This window comes from Salmo salar, chromosome 23 (assembly GCF_965601325.2).
Source record: "Salmo salar chromosome 23, fSalSal1, whole genome shotgun sequence".
Taxonomy (NCBI): domain Eukaryota; kingdom Metazoa; phylum Chordata; class Actinopteri; order Salmoniformes; family Salmonidae; genus Salmo; species Salmo salar.
Window position 1 is genome coordinate 41,704,111 of NC_138313.1, and position 17,699 is coordinate 41,721,809.

At 44.3% G+C, this 17,699-nt stretch overlaps 1 protein-coding gene across 6 annotated transcripts in view; it reads left to right on the forward strand.

Moving 5' to 3' along the window:
• LOC106584624 (pleckstrin homology domain-containing family A member 7) overlaps window positions 1-17,699 on the forward strand; it is a 187,065-nt gene that overhangs the window by 116,697 nt on the left and 52,669 nt on the right. For all 6 annotated transcript variants that reach the window (XM_045706211.2, XM_045706215.2, XM_045706212.2 and 3 more), the window contains 3 exons: window positions 9,353-9,457; window positions 10,401-10,473; window positions 15,492-15,592. In XM_045706211.2, coding sequence (XP_045562167.2) covers window positions 9,353-9,457; window positions 10,401-10,473; window positions 15,492-15,592 — 279 coding nt within the window. The remainder of the gene's footprint in view (window positions 1-9,352; window positions 9,458-10,400; window positions 10,474-15,491; window positions 15,593-17,699) is intronic.

Here is a 17,699-nt window from a genome sequence, read left to right on the forward strand (position 1 = left end):
AGTGTACTCTTCACAGATACATCCTGGTTTCAACTGTACCAGGCAGATGGCAGACAGCATGTAAATCGTCATGTGGGTGAGTGGTTTGCTGATGTCAACGTTGTGAACAGACTGCCCCATGGTGGCGGTGGTGTTATGGTATGGGCAAGCATCAACTACGGACAATGAACACAATTGCATTTTATCAATGGCAATTTGAATGCACAGAAATACCGTGACGAGATCCTGAGGATCATTGTCGTGCCATTCATCCGCCTCCATCACCTCATGTTTCAGCATGATAATTCACAGCCCCATGTCGCAAGGATCTGTACATAATTCCTGGAAGCTGAAAATGTCCCAGTTCTTCCATAGCCTGCATACTCACCAGGATCAACGTGTACGGCAGTGTTTTCCAGTTCCCAACAATATCCATCAACTTTGCACAGCAATGGAGTTGGACAACATTCCACAGGCCACAATCAACATCCCGATCAACTCCATGTGAAGGAGATGTCGCGCTGCACAAGGCAAATGGTGGTCAAACCGGATACTGACTGGTTTTCTGATCCACGGCCCTACCTTCTTTTTTTTTAAGGTATCTGTGACCAAAAGATCCATATCTGTATTTCCGGTCATGAAATCCATAGATTGGGGCCTAATGAATTTATTTATATTGACTGATTTCCTTATATGAACTGTAACTCAGTAAAATATATTTTTTAAAATCATGATACGTTATATTTTTGTTCAGTGTAAATGGAATATACCCCTCAAGTTACAAACCTGTTAGTAAAGTGTTTAGTTCAGTGTACAGGTGGGGTAGAAAACCTGAAACAGGCTTCTATACAGTACCAGTCAAAAGTTTGGACATCATTTAGTCACCAAAAAAGTGTTAAAGAAAAAATCTCAAAATATATTTTATATTTGAGATTCTTCAAAGTAGCCACCCTTTGCTTTGATGAAAGCGTTGCACACTTGTCATTCTCTCAACCAGCTTCATGAGGTAGTCACCTGGAATGCATTTCAATTAACAGGTGTGCCTTGTTAAAAGTTTGAGCCAATCAGTTGTGTTGTGACAAGGTAGGGGTAGTATACAGAAGATAGCCCTATTTGGTAAAAGACCAAGTCCATATTATGGAAAGAACAGCTCAAAAGGTGTAGACCTTACAGTGAAATGCTTACTTACAAGCCCTTAACCAACAATGCTTTTAGAAGTTTTAAGAAAAAGTGTTAAGTAAAAAATGTAAAATAAAAGTAACAAATAATTCAACAGCAGCAGTAAAATAACAATAGCTAGGCTATATACAGGGGGTACTGGTACAGACTCAATGTGCGGGGGAACCGGTTAGTCGAGGTAATTGAGGTAATATGTACATGTAGGTAGAGTTAAAGTGATTATGCATAGATAATAAAGAGAAATGACAGTCCATTATTACTTAAGACATGAAGGTCAGTCAATACGGAAAATGTAAAAAAACTTTGAACGTTTCATCATAGTGCAGTCGCAACAACCATCAAGCACTATGATGAAACTTGCTCTCATGAGGACCGCCACAGGAAAGGAATACCCAGAGTTACCTCTGTTGCAGAGGATAAGTTCATTAGAGTTACCAGCCTCAGAAATTGCAGCCCAAATAAATGCTTCAGAGTTCAAGTAACAGACACATCTCAACACCAAATGTTCAGAGGAGACTGCATGAATCAGGCCTTCATGGTCGAATTGCTGCAAAGAAACCACTACTAAAGGATACCAATAAGAAGAAGAGACTTGCTTGGGCCAAGAAACACAAGCAATGGACATTAGACCGGTAGAAATCTGTCCTTTTTGGTCTGATGAGTCCAAATTTGAGATATTTGGTTTAAAACGCCATGTCTTTGTGAGACGCAGAGTAGGTGAACAGATGATTCCCGCATGTGAGGCACTACTTTTGAGCAGCTCTGATCAAAAGAGAGGGAAAAGTAATTTTCACTGACTGACATTAGGTGATGATGAATGGTTAGGGGGGGCTGATCTCTCACACCCACCAAACCCCCATTAAAAGCTACCAGACAGTGGTGAGGACAGGGGGTGGGAGTGGAGAGCAGGGGGGGGGGCTTCTGTCTGCCTGTAGGGGGCTTATTTAATTAAAGCTGCAGACTCTGGAGGGGGAAAGTCAGATGTGTGGATCTAACATAGTTACACTTGGACTGCACATGTCTAATGGAATGGTGCACCAGCTGAGTGTGACAGGCAAGGTGTGTGTATGTGTGCCAAGTGCATGGTGTGTGCGTGTGCTTGCGTCCGTATCTCAACATAACAAGCTCAGGGTCTTCTCTCCAGGCTCTACTGTGACAACGACAGAACACCCCCTCCCCCCTACTCTAAGTGGCTGCTCTGACTTCTCCATATCCCTTTAAGGCTACTGCTCAAAGCCAGGTGATGGTGAATAGGCTACTGCTCAAAGCCAGGTGATGGTGAACAGGCTACTGCTCAAAGCCAGGTGATGGTGAACAGGCTACTGGTCAAAGCCAGGTGATGGTGAACAGGCTACTGCTCAAAGCCAGGTGATGGTGAATAGGCTACTGCTCAAAGCCAGGTGATGGTGAACAGGCTACTGGTCAAAGCCAGGTGATGGTGAACAGGCTACTGCTCAAAGCCAGGTGATGGTGAATAGGCTACTGCTCAAAGCCAGGTGATGGTGAATAGGCTACTGCTCAAAGCCAGGTGATGGTGAACAGGCTACTGGTCAAAGCCAGGTGATGGTGAACAGGCTACTGGTCAAAGCCAGGTGATGGTGAACAGGCTACTGGTCAAAGCCAGGTGATGGTGAACAGGCTACTGCTCAAAGCCAGGTGCTAGTGAACAGGGTATTGTTTAAAGCCAGGTGCTAGTGAACAGGCTATTGTTTAAAGCCAGGTGCTAGTGAACAGGCTACTGCTCAAAGCCAGGTGCTAGAGAACAGGGTATTGTTTAAAGCAGGTGCTAGTGAACAGGCTATTGTTTAAAGCCAGGTGCTAGTGAACAGGCTATTGTTTAAAGCCAGGTACCTTTGAAACGGCAGTATCATCAGCATGATATGAGCTCTCTTCCATTCCTCACTCTCTCTTTCCTTCTCTCCATATCTCCCTCTCTTTAGCAGAGAACAGGAGAGCACACTCACTCACTCACTCACTCACTCACTCACTCACTCACTCACTCACTCACTCTCACACAGACATGCACAGCTCCAAAGAGGTAAATCACGTCCGCCCCATCAACAGGTGGCCCGACAATGACGACAGGGAATCCATCTCACTGTAACTGATCAGTAACCATGGGACACCACAGCATTTCACCACTGTAAACCCAGGGTTGTGTTCTAAATGGCACCCTATTCCCTTTATAGGGCTCTACTTTTGACCAGAGCCCATTGTGAACTGAATATAGTGCCATTTGGGGATGCGGCGCCATTCCCTCCCTCCCCTCCCTGCTGCCACCACATAGTAAATAGCAGACAAATGCTGAAACAGGATGATAGAATCAAGAGCTTGTAGACTGTATAGCATGTAGCTTGTGTACTGTATAGCATGTAGACTGTATAGCATGTAGCTTGTGTACTGTATAGCATGTAGCTTGTAGACTGTATAGCATGTAGCTTGTGTACTGTATAGCATGTAGCTTGTAGACTGTATAGCATGTAGCTTGTGTACTGTATAGCATGTAGCTTGTAGACTGTATAGCATGTAGCTTGTGTACTGTATAGCATGTAGCTTGTGTACTGTATAGCATGTAGCTTGTGTACTGTATAGCATGTAGGTTGTGTACTGTATAGCATGTGTATTGTATAGCATGTAGCTTGTTTACTGTATAGCATGTAGCCTGGGTACTGTAGAGCATGTAGCCTGGGTACTGTAGAGCATGTAGCTTGTGTACTGTATAGCATGTAGCCTGGGTACTGTAGAGCATGTAGCTTGTGTACTGTATAGCATGTAGCCTGGGTACTGTGGAGCATGTAGCTTGGGTATTGTAGAGCATGTAGCTTGTGTACTGTATAGCATGTAGCCTGGGTACTGTAGAGCATGTAGCTTGTGTACTGTATAGCATGTAGCCTGGGTACTGTGGAGCATGTAGCTTGTGTACTGTATAGCATGTAGCCTGGGTACTGTGGAGCATGTAGCTTGGGTATTGTAGAGCATGTAGCTTGTGTACTGTAGAGCATGTAGCCTGGGTACTGTAGAGCATGTAGCTTGGGTACTGTAGAGCATGTAGCTTGGGTACTGTAGAGCATGTAGCCTGGGTACTGTGGAGCATGTAGCTTGGGTACTGTAGAGCATGTAGCTTGTGTACTGTATAGCATGTAGCCTGGGTACTGTAGAGCATGTAGCTTGGGTACTGTATAGCTTTTCACTGACAAAAGCAGAATCTTACATCACAGACCCTGTTGTATTGAGTGATGTTAGTGCCAACAAATTCAAATAACATTTTTGATGACACTAATAGCAATCCATATTTTACTCATCCTGAAAACAAACTACAACAAACCACGTAGACAAGGGATTCTGTTCTGACAGCGCTTCTGCATGTAGTGTCTACCTAACATGCTTGGTCAGCCACAGTTATTTACATTTTATAATTAGCCACTGTTTTCCTTCCCACCAGCTGTAGAGCTGTAGTGCCAGCGTCCCTGAGCTACTGACAACGCCACTAAAGCACATGTAGCCGCCACACCCCGCCAGTTAAACCAAACCCCTTTGCTGTAACAGCCCACTCCGGTTTGGAACAGAGATGATGGGAGTGATGGTGTGTGTGAGAGGCAGTGTTGGGATTAGTTACTTTAAGGTAGGCAACAACACATCCTCAACACGGGAGCCAACATGGGTACGTATTCAGCCCCCTCCTGTACTCCCTGTTCACCCATGACTGCATGGCCATGCACGCCTCCCAACACAATCATCCTGTTTGTAGACGACACAACAGTTTTAGGCCTGATTACCAACAACGACGAGACAGCCTGCAGGGAGGAGTTGAGGGCCCTGCCGGAGTGGTGCCAGGAAAATAACCTCTCCCTCAATGTGGACTTCAGGAGACAGAGGGAGCATGCACCCATCCACATTGACGGGGCTGCAGTGACGGTGAAAAGCTTCAAGTTCCTCAGCGTACACATCACTGACAATCTGAAATGGTCCATCCACACAGACAGTGTGGTGAAGAAGGCGGTGGCACACTGCCTGCCCTCCAGAACATCTATAGCACCCAGTGTCACAGGAAGGCCAAGAAGATCCTCAGGGACCTCAGCCACACATTACATATTACTCGTTACATTTAATTGCTTACGGCCTCCCGAGTGGCGCAGCGGTCTAAGGCACTGCATCGAGGCGTCACTACAGACCCGGGTTTGATCCCAGGCTGTGTCACAGCCGGCCGTGACCAGGAGACCCATGAGGTGGCGCACAATTGGCCCAGCGTCGTCCGGGTTAGGGGACGGTTTGGCTGGACGGACATTCAGAGACTTGTCTTGAAGCCACTCCTGCATTGTATTGTCTGTGTGCTTAGGGTCGTTGTCCTGTTGGAAGGTGAACCTTGACCCCAGTCTGAGGTCCTGAGCGCTCTGGAGCAGGTTTTCATCAATGATCTCTCTGTACTTTTCTCCGTTCATCTTTCCCTCGATCCTGACTAGTCTCCCAGTCCCTGCCACTGAAAAACATCCCCACAGCATGATGCTGCCACCACCATGCTTCATCATAGGGATGGTGCCAGGTTTTCTCCAGACGTGATGCTTGTCATTCAGGCCAAAGAGTTCAATCTTGGTTTCATCAGACCAGAGAATCTTGTTTCTCATCGTCTGACAGTCCTTTAGTTGCCTTTCATTACAGCACTGGGCAGTAGGCTCCACAGAGGTAAATCATGTCTACCCCATAAACCCCTAGAGATGATACAGGTGGGCCCAGAAAGAGATGATACAGGTGGGCCCAGAAAGAGATGATACAGGTGGGCCCAGAAAGAGATGATACAGGTGGGCCCAGAAAGAGATGATACAGGTGGGCCCAGAAAGAGATGATACAGGTGGGCCCAGAAAGAGATGATACAGGTGGGCCCAGAAAGAGATGATACAGGTGGGCCCAGAAAGAGATGATACAGGTGGGCCCAGAAAGAGATAATAGCGCATCATAGTAATGTTTTGGAGGGTATCAGATTTAATTGTAGGAACTTTAACTGTGTGCCTTGTCTGTCTGTGTTGGTATGTACTGTACAGTGAGGGGAAAAAAGTATTTGATCCCCTGCTGATTTTGTACATTTGCCCACTGACAAAGAAATTATCAGTCTATAATTTTAATGGTAGGTTTATTTGAACAGTGAGAGACAATCCAGAAAAACGCATGTCAAAAATGTTATAAAATGATTTGCATTTTAATGAGGGAAATAAGTATTTGACCCCTCTGCAAAACATGACTTAGTACTTGGTGAAAAAACCCTTGTTGGCAATCACAGTGGTCAGACGTTTCTTGTAGTTGGCCACCAGGTTTGCACACATCTCAGGAGGGATTTTGTCCCACTCCTCTTTGCAGATCTTCTCCAAGTCATTAAGGTTTCGAGGCTGACATTTGGCAACTCGAACCAGCTACTCCTTTGTTGCCTTGGCTGTGTGTTTTGGGTCATTGTCTTGCTGGAATAGCCATCCACGACCCATTTCCAATGCCCTGGCTGTCTCTCACTGTTCAAATAAACCTACCATTAAAATTATAGACTGATAATTTCTTTGTCAGTGGGCAAATGTACAAAATCAGCAGGGGATCAAATACTTTTTTCCCTCACTGTATGTGTGACTTACGGCTGGTGCTTGTATGTAGGAGAATGTGAGTGTATACAGGCCTGCGTGCAGGTATTGTCTCCATGAATACGTTGGGTCTGTTGGTTGGTAGTGTCTACCGTGCCCAGGCGATGCGGTGTGTGTCTGTGCGTGCGTGTGATTGGTTCATGGCCCTTACCCCGCAGCTGTGTCTCACTAATGGCTGTTAGATCGATCCTCACCTGTGGACAGGTTCGCACACACACACACCGAGAGGGCCTCCAGTCAGCCATCCTATTGACAGCTACATCTAACATGTTCAGCTGTAACTATGTTCATTATTGCTGTAGACCAGGGGTCATCAACTAGATTCAGCCACAGGATTATTTTTTTCTTTAGCGGATGGTCGGGGGGCGGGAACATAATTACAAATACATTTTGTACCTCAAATTGACCGCAAGAAGCCCAAACATATCTAATATTTTACTAAAACATAATTTCAAAACTTGCTTACATTTGTATTCAATCATGTCTCTATTATGCATGGGAATACTTGGGAACAGATTTATAGAGCTAATTATCACTACCCCTATAGACTGTAATACAGCTAATTATCACTACCACTATAGACTGTTATACAGCTAATTATCACTACCACTATAGACTGTTATACAGCTAATTATCACTACCACTATAGACTGTTATACAGCTAATTATCACTACCACTATAGACTGTTATACAGCTAATTATCACTACCACTATTGACTTTTATACAGCTAATTATCACTACCCCTATAGACTGTTATACAACCACCCCTATAGACTGTTACACAGCTAATTATCACTACCACTATAGACTGTTATACAGCTAATTATCACTACCACTATAGACTGTTATAGAGCTAATTATCACTACCACTATAGACTGTTATACAGCTAATTATCACTACCCGTATAGACTGTTATACAGCTAATTATCACTACCCCTACAGACTGTCATACAGCTAATTATCACTACCACTATAGACTGTTATACAGCTAATTATCACTACCACTATAGACTGTTATACAGCTAATTATCACTACCACTATAGACTGTTATACAGCTAATTATCACTACCACTATAGACTGTTATACAGCTAATTATTACTACCACTATAGACTGTTATACAGCTACCACTATAGACTGTTATAGAGCTAATTATCACTACCCCTATAGACTGTTATACAGCTAATTATCACTACCACTATAGACTGTTATACAGCTAATTATCACTACCACTATAGACTGTTATACAGCTAATTATCACTACCACTATAGACTGTTATACAGCTAATTATCACTACCACTATAGACTGTTATACAGCTAATTATCACTACCACTATAGACTGTTATACAGCTAATTATTACTACCACTATAGACTGTTATACAGCTACCACTATAGACTGTTATAGAGCTAATTATCACTACCCCTATAGACTGTTATACAGCTAATTATCACTACCACTATAGACTGTTATACAGCTAATTATCACTACCACTATAGACTGTTATACAGCTAATTATCACTACCACTATAGACTGTTATACAGCTAATTATCACTACCACTATAGACTGTTATACAGCTAATTATCACAACCCCTATAGACTGTTATACAGCTAATTATCACAACCCCTATAGACTGTTATACAGCTAATTATCACTACCACTATAGACTGTTATACAGCTAATTATCACTACCACTATAGACTGTTATACAGCTAATTATCACTACCACTATAGACTGTTATACAGCTAATTATCACTACCACTATAGACTGTTATACAGCTAATTATCACTACCACTATAGACAGTTATACAGCTAATTATCACTACCACTATAGACTGTTATACAACTACCCCTACAGACTGTCATACAGCTAATTATCACTACCACTATAGACTGTGTGTCCTATAGGGCTCCAGGTCCAATGGGAGGGTGAGATATCCAACCACTATGGATGTGTGTGTCCTATAGGGCTCCAGGTCCAGTGGGAGGGTGAGATATCCAACCACTATGGATGTGTGTGTCCTATAGGGCTCCAGGTCCAGTGGGAGGGTGAGATAACCAACCACTATGGATGTGTGTGTCCTATAGGGCTCCAGGTCCAGTGGGAGGGTGAGATAACCAACCACTATGGATGTGTGTGTCCTATAGGGCTCCAGGTCCAATGGGAGGGTGAGATAACCAACCACAATGGATGTGTGTGTCCTATAGGGCCCCAGGTCCAATGGGAGGGTGAGATAACCAACCACAATGGATGTGTGTGTCCTATAGGGCTCCAGGTCCAGTGGGAGGGTGAGATAACCAACCACTATAGACTGTGTGTCCTATAGGGCTCCAGGTCCAGTGGGAGGGTGAGATAACCAACCACTATGGATGTGTGTGTCCTATAGGGCTCCAGGTCCAGTGGGAGGGTGAGATAACCAACCACAATGGATGTGTGTGTCCTATAGGGCTCCAGGTCCAGTGGGAGGGTGAGATAACCAACCACTATAGACGTGTGTGTCCTATAGGGCTCCAGGTCCAGTGGGAGGGTGAGATAACCAACCACTATGGATGTGTGTGTCCTATAGGGCTCCAGGTCCAGTGGGAGGGTGCTACATTTTGGGAAGCGAGAGCAGTCCATCAAGAGGAACCCCAACGTCCCAGTGGTGGTGAGAGGATGGCTCTACAAACAGGTGAGAAACACACACGTACACATACACCCTTGTATACACATACATACACACACACACACACACTTACTTGTTGCTGTCTATCATAGGCTGCCATGGCAACAGGGGTCATGGACACATCACATGGGCATGCGTTGGGTTGCTTGACACAAGCAGAATAGAGCTCATTGGTTGATAGGTGTCTGAAGGACAATACTGATTGGTTGGTAGTGGGACGTATAGGATAGAGCTCATTGGTTGATAGGTGTTTGTAGGACAACACTGATTGGCTGATAGTGGGAAATATAAGATAGAGCTCGTTAGTTGATGGGTGTTTGTAAGACAACAGAGATTGGATAAACTGATATCTGGGTGTAGGGCTGCACAATTAATTGAATTCACATTGAAATTGCAATACTGACAATATCCATATCGCAAGAGATTCTCCCTCTCTCCTCTTATGGCTTCTTCCCACACACAGCAAGCTCTGCCCCCTGTCACTCAAGCAGTACAGTTCCTCCTCCTTCTCTGTTAGCCACTAAGGTTATACGTTTGCATGCTGTTCTGTTAGGTAAAATGCAGTCAACAGATTGCTACAAACAAGAACTACTTTCAACTTCGCTTCTTCATATAAATCATTATATTTCTATGATTCCAGTCACCCAAGTGTATTGATTAATATCGCAATATTTGGTCATAAAATTGCAATTAGATTTTTTTGCCCATATCGTGCTGGGTGTATGGATCGTATTGTACAAGTCTATTTGTAGACTGTTCTCACTTTGTCTTCCTCCCAAATAGCGCCCTATTCCCTATGTTGTGCACTACTTTTGATATGAGCTGTTTTGAAGTGGGTTTTCTCTTCCATCTGCTTCCCTCATTCCCCTGGCTGTGAGTTTTTTTTTTTTTTTTTTTTTTTAAAGCAATGGCAGACGTAGCAGGCCAATAAACTCTCTTTCTTTTTCAGGACAGCTCTGGGATGAGGCTTTGGAAGAGGAAGTGGTTTGTGTTGGCTGACTACTGCCTGTTCTACTACAAAGGTGAGACGATTGTGTGCGTGCTCTAGGAGGGAATTTGACCTGGTATTTAAGTGTAGACTTGATGACTTTATAGCTCTGTTTCTGTGGCACTGACTTGGCACCAAGGTGTGAGCACAGAATGGGTTGTACGTTCCTGAATTAATCAGGTACATACTAGCCTGTGTGCCAGTCTGCTTGTGATCTATCGCCAACTCCTTGTCACTCATTGTAATACCAAATGAGTGACAAGGAAGTTGGCAGAAGAGCAAAAACAGACACTCAGGCTATGTATTTACAGTAAAAAAAACTATCCTTTAGTCTTTTGTTGAATAGTGCACTGGTAATACATTTCCAGAAAATTGTGCATGCCAGCAGTCCAGTTTTCAAGATGGAGCACTTTCAGTACAGAGCTAAACTGTGACGATGGAGTACCTTAAATGATATAATGGGCAGAAAACTGCATCGTTCATTGAAGTTGTTATCCAGCAATAATGATAAGCCTCCAGGTATAGACTACCTAGATGGGGAAACTATTGAGAATGGTAGCAGACTGTATTGCCACCCATAGTTGCTCAGTCTTTAATTTGAGCTAGACATCATCCGGTGAAATTGCAGAGCGCGAAATTCAAAATACAAAAATCGTAATATTAAACATTCATGAAAATACAAGTGTCTTACATAGTTTAAAAGCTTAACTTCTTGTTAATCCAACCCCTTTGTCAGATTTCAGAAAGGCTTTACGGCGAAAGCATACCATGCGATTATCTGAGGACAGGGCCCCGCATACACCAGCATTAAAAACATTTTCCAAACCAGCAGAGGCGTCACAAAAATCAAAAATAGCGATAAAATAAATCTCTTAACTTTGAAGATCTTCCTCTGTTTGCAATCCCAAGGGTCCCAGCTACACAACAAATGGTTTTGTTCGATAAAATCCTTCTTTATATCACAAAAAAGTCAGTTTAGTTGGCGCATTTGATTCAGTAATCCACCCGTTCCACTCGTTCAACATGCAGACAAAGGAATCCCAAAAGTTACCAGTAAACTTCGCCCAAACAAGTCAAACAACGTTTCTAATCAATCCTCAGGTACCCTAATATGTAAATAAATGATCAAATTTAAGACGAAATGTAGTATGTTCAATACCGGAGATAAAGAACAAATTGCGCGCCCTCATCCACTACTAACTCATTCTTCAAAAAACAAGCCTGAAACCCTATCTAAAGACTGTTGACCTCTAGTGGAAGCCATAGGATCTGCAATATCCCATAAACAAGCATTTGAATGGACTTTGACCCCAAAAAATAAAAAAATCTGGATGGATTCTCCTCGGGTTTACGCCTGCCATATCAATTCTGTTATACTCACAGACATTATTTTAACAGTTTTAGAAACTTCAGTGTTTTCTATCCAATGCTACCAATATATATATAAATATATGCATATCCTAGCTTCTGGGCCTGAGTAACAGGCAGTTTACTTTGGGCTCGTCAGTCATCCGAACTTCCGAATACTGCCCCCAAGCCTTAAGAAGTTTTAACCTAAGCCTAAAGGAGTGTGTGTGTACACAGGTGTGGAAGGACCCTTTTTCCCGCCAAATCCATTTGCTCCCTGTTCTTAGCAAACTGGAGAGAATTGTGTTTGAACAAATAAAATGACATTTTTCAGAGAACAAGTTAACTACTTACTTTCACCATGCATATAGGGAAAGGTTCTCAACTTGTACTGCAATGACCCAGATGACTGATGATTGGCTAAAATAAATAATAAGATAGTTGGAGCTCTATTGTTAGATTTCACTGCAGACTTTGATGTTATTGATCATAATTTGTTATTGAAGAAATTCACTTGCTATGGCTTTACAGTGCATTCGGAAAGTATTCAGACACCTCAACTTTTTCCTCATTTTGTTACGTTACAGCCTTATTCGAAAATGGATTAACTGAATATTTGTGTCATCAATCTACACACAATACCTCATAATGACAAAGCGAAAACAGGTTTTTAGACATTTTTGCTAATTTATTAAAATGAAAAACAGAAAAACCTTATTTACATAAGTATTCAGATCCTTTGCTATGAGACTCAGGGGTGTCCTGTTTCCATTGATCATCCTTAAGCTGTTTTTACAACTTGATTGGAGTCCACCTGTGGTAAATTCAATTGATTGGACATGATTTGGAAAGGCACACACCTGTCTATATAAGTCCCACAGTTGACAGTGCATGTCAGAGCTAAAGCCAAGCCATGAGGTTGAAGGAATTGTCCGTAGAGCTCCGAGACAGGATTGTTTCGAGGCCCAGATCTGGGGAAGGGTACCAAAACATGTCTGCGGCATTGAAGGTCCCCAAGAAAAAAGTTACCTCCATCATTCTTAAATGGAAGAAGTTTGGAACCACAAAGACTCTTCCTAGTGCTGGCCACCCGGCCAAACTGAGCAATCGGGGGAGAAGGGCCTTGGTCAAGGAGGTGACCAAGAACCCGATGGTCACTCTGAAAGAGCCCCAGAGTTCCTCTGTGGAGATGGTTGTCCTTCCGGAAGGTTCTCCCATCTCTGCAGCACTCCACCAATCAGGCCTATATGGTAGTGGCCAGACGGAAGCCACTCTTCAGTAACAGGCACATGATAGTCTACTCAGAGTTTGCCAAAATGCACCTAAAGGACTCCCAGACTGATGAACTGATGGTCTGATGAAACCAAGATTGAACTCTTTGGCCTGAATCCCAAGCGTCACGTCTGGAGAAAACCTGGCACCATCCCTTTGGTGAAGCATGGTGGTGGCAGCATCATGCTGTTTGGGTGTTTTTCAGCGGCAGGGACTGGGAGACCAGTCAGGATTCAGGGAAAGATTAACGGAGCAGTCTTGAAGGAGTTCCCACATATCCTGAGCACTTGTGGCTGCTTTTCTTTCACTCTGCAGTCCAACTCATCCCAAACCATCTCAATTTGGTTGAGGTCGGGGGATCGTGGAGGCCAGGTCATCTGATGCAGCACGACATCACTCTAATTCTTGGTAAAATAGCCCTTACACAGCCTGGAGGTGTGTTGCGTCATTGTCCTGTTGAAAAACAAATGATTGTCCCACTAAGCCCAAACCAGATGGTATTGCTGCAGAATGCTGTGGTAGCCATGCTGGTTAAGTGTGCCTTGAATTCTAAATAAATCACAGACAGTGTCACCAGCAAAGCACCATCACACCATGCTTTATGGTGGGAAATACACATTCGGACATCATCCTTTAACCCACACCGCGTCTCACAAAGACAGTGATTGGGACCAAAAATCTCAAATTTGGACAAATTTCTACCGGTCTAATGTCCATTGCTCGGGTTTCTTGGCCCAAGCAAGTCTCTTATTCTTATTGGTGTCCTTTAGTTGTGGTTTCTTTGTAGCAATTCGACTATGAAGGCCTGATTTCAAGCAGTGTCCTCCGAACAGTTGATGTTGAGATGTGTCTGTTACTTGAACTCTGAAGCATTTATTTGGGCTGCAAATTCGGAGTCTCTCTCTCTCTCTCTCTCTCTCTCTCTCTCTCTCTCTCTCTCTCTCTCTCTCTCGCTCTCTCTCTCTCTCTCTCTCTCTCTCTCTCTCTCTCTCGCTCTCTCTCGCTCTCTCTCGCTCTCTCTCGCTCTCTCTCGCTCTCTCTCGCTCTCTCTCGCTCTCTCTCGCTCTCTCGCTCTCTCTCTCTCTCTCTCTCTCTCTCTCTCTCTCTCTCTCTCTCTCTCTCGCTCTCGCTCTCTCTTTCTCACGTGTGGTGGGTTAAACGTGAGGATGTTGTGTCACTCCCCCAGTGTCCTGCTAGGATGTAATCTATCCTCATTGTCCCAGACAGGTCTGGTCTGCAAAGCCTCTGCAGTGTGTTTGTGTAAGGGGCAGATAAAAGAGCTGGCCGGAGGCCCCATATGGGGAATGTCTCCTCCAAAGCTCCTTGAATGTATTTTTAACCAATTACTCTTTAATCCAGCAACGTCCACACACACACACACAAATTCTAGTGTACAGCGGTGGAAACACTCCCCCATGAGAGTTGTGAGTTAATTAAGATATGACCAGGCTGGATTCAGAATGGTCACATAGTGGCATGACAATAACTGATGCCGGACGGGAACCGGCCATGCCAACTGGATGGGCAGAGAGATATTTAGTGGTATGAACGGGCCATGCCAACTGGATGGGCAGAGAGAGATTTAGTGGTATGAACGGGCCATGCCAACTGGATGGGCAGAGAGAGATTTAGTGGTATGAACGGGCCATGCCAACTGGATGGGCAGAGAGATATTTAGTGGTATGAACGGGCCATGCCAACTGGATGGGCAGAGAGATATTTAGTGGTATGAACGGGCCATGCCAACTGGATGGGCAGAGAGATATTTAGTGGTATGAATGGGCCATGCCAACTGGATGGGCAGAGAGAGATTTAGTGGTATGAACGGGCCATGCCAACTGGATGGGCAGAGAGAGATTTAGTGGTATGAACGGGCCATGCCATCTGGATGGGCAGAGAGAGATTTAGTGGTATGAACGGGCCATGCCAACTGGATGGGCAGAGAGATTTAGTGGTATGAACGGGCCATGCCAACTGGATGGGCAGAGAGATATTTAGTGGTATGAACGGGCCATGCCAACTGGATGGGCAGAGAGATATTTAGTGGTATGAACGGGCCATGCCAACTGGATGGGCAGAGAGATTTAGTGGTATGAACGGGCCATGCCAACTGGATGGGCAGAGAGAGATTTAGTGGTATGAACGGGCCATGCCAACTGGATGGGCAGAGAGATATTTAGTGGTATGAACGGGCCATGCCAACTGGATGGGCAGAGAGAAATTTAGTGTTTTGGCGGTATGGAGGAGTGCTATGAAAGGGACAGGGGTGATTGACAGGTTTTTCTGCCATGTGGGGGGGGGGGGGGGGGGGGGGGGATTATAGTGGTGGAGGAGGGAAATGTTATTAGTGGGCCGTAAGTGACATTTCTCTGCCCTTCATCTCTCTCTATCTCCCACCTCTTTCTATCTCTCCCTCTCTCTCTCTGCTAACAGACAGTAGGGAAGAGTCAGTCCTGGGTAGTATTCCTCTGCCCAGCTATGTCATCTCAGCCGTGGAGCCTGAAGACCACATCATCCGCAAGTACGCCTTCAAGGTACGACCCAGAGTTTACCTCAACACTTTTAGGCAATCTTTATAGGCTTTTTTCCCTTTATTTTATATCTAATTAAATGTTCTATGGCTTTATGTTGTATGTTTCACAGGTTAATATTTATGCCTACTGTTAAAAATACAGCCATTTGTTTTGCATTTACTTAACACTAGCATTTTGTGGACTGACACAAATGGACTGAATATGATTGGTTCTCTGCTTCATATTGACTGCTATTTGACCAACTGCTGGCTACAGGCAGTGCATCACCGTGAGGTCACTATGCCCACAAGAAGAATTCTCTCAATCAAGGATTGCTAATATCCTGTATCCTGGATAATAATCCAATCAGATATTTAACTGCATCCATCCTCCCAACCCATTGGCTATTGATGATTTTCTGTATTGATCACTTTGTAATATGCTTGTCTATTAAATGAAGACACTACATTTCTTTAAAAAATACTCCCACCAAAGAAAGCTATTTTCTCCACAATGCCTTGTCTCCAACCATCGGTTTTCTCTACAGACCTAGAACACGGTGTACATTTTAGGACATCCTACCTGCTATGACAGAGTTATATCGGTGACAGAGGCTGAGCTTCTAGCTGTATATCTGGTTCTAGATTAAGCACATCTTTCTCTAATATTCTCTGCTAGTGGTTTCATTCCCACAGGAAGCCAGTGTGGTTCTGTGACGTTTTCTTTCCACACTACATACAGCCTTGCCTCTTTTGTCATGCTGAGTCAATGAGGGTTTAGGTTTCAGTCTCTTGACTGTATGCCAGACGGCAGGTATAATATATGCCAGTCTCTCCTGCCCCTCTGGCTGTTGGCATTGATTCAATGTTTCCTCCCAACCCAGACCCCCGCAGGTCAAACCTGTTGAGTCCCCAAGGCAGTGATCCTCAACTCTAGCCCATCACACCTAATTCTATTTTATTCCTAATCATGTAACCCTTCATTATTTGAACGAGGTGTGCTTGTGCTGGGCTGGAACAAAATTGTGCAGTCTTGGTGTTACCCAAGGACAGTCCAGAGTTGAGGAACACTGCTGTCAGTAGGGTTGGAAAATTCTGCTAACTTTCCTGATTTTACTGCTTATTCCCTCCTGATTCTGGGAATCTTCCCACCAGGATTTCGAGAGAACCTGGGAATTTTGGGACCCTAGGAGCGCTGCTATCCGGTTGTTCTGTTGGTTCATCATCTGGCGGTGTTGTTGTTTACTGTTTATGGTTGTTGTTTACTGTTAACTCTGGGCTGGCCAGGTTGGAATTGACCCTGGAATGGCTCGGTAATCTGCTCCAAGCCCTTATCAAAGACAGGTTATATTGAGCTGCTGAACTCATGTATTCTGTCACACTGCTGTGTGTGTGTGTGTGTGTGTGTGTGTGTGTGTGTGTGTGTGTGTGTGTGTGTGTGTGTGTGTGTGTGTGTGTGTGTGTGTGTGTGTGTGTGTGTGTGTGTGTGTGTGTGTGTGTGTGTGTGTGTGTGTGTGTGTGTGTGTGTGTGAGGGAGATAGCCGGAGTCCCATAGAGAATGGCTTGCTTGTGTTTTCTACTCTCTGTTCCAAGATTCTGTTGGTGCCATAGAAGAGTTGTGAGAATGTCAGGAGTAGTGCCCCCTCCCCCGGTCAATACCTGTAACCCTAGTTACCCTGCTAGAAACCCCCCTAGAGGTAGAACAGGCCTGTGTGTCTGTTCTCTTGTCCGTTTGTTTGTGCTGCAACCATTCAACACTACAGTGAGTTAGTACTACTATTTCATCCCCAAAATATTTCATGGTTAGAACCTCCCTTTCCCACCCCTCCCCTCCACTGTGGAGCCAACCAACCTAGCTAGGAGGCTGGTGACCCCCTGTCCCCTATTCGCTGAACTCTGTTCCCTCTCTTGTTCCTATTGGTGGGCTGCCTCGCTGGGACCCCTGTGAGTGTGCGAGATCATCCAATGAAACACAAGTGCACCGTCCACTCATAAATAGGTACTGGCCTACAGTTACTGCTTTTGCCATGTCATTTGCCAGACAATAGGAAATATATACCACCACAGTGTGTATATGGTTGTTATTGTTTGGAGCATGCTTGTTTGGAGACTGATGTGTCTTGGTCACT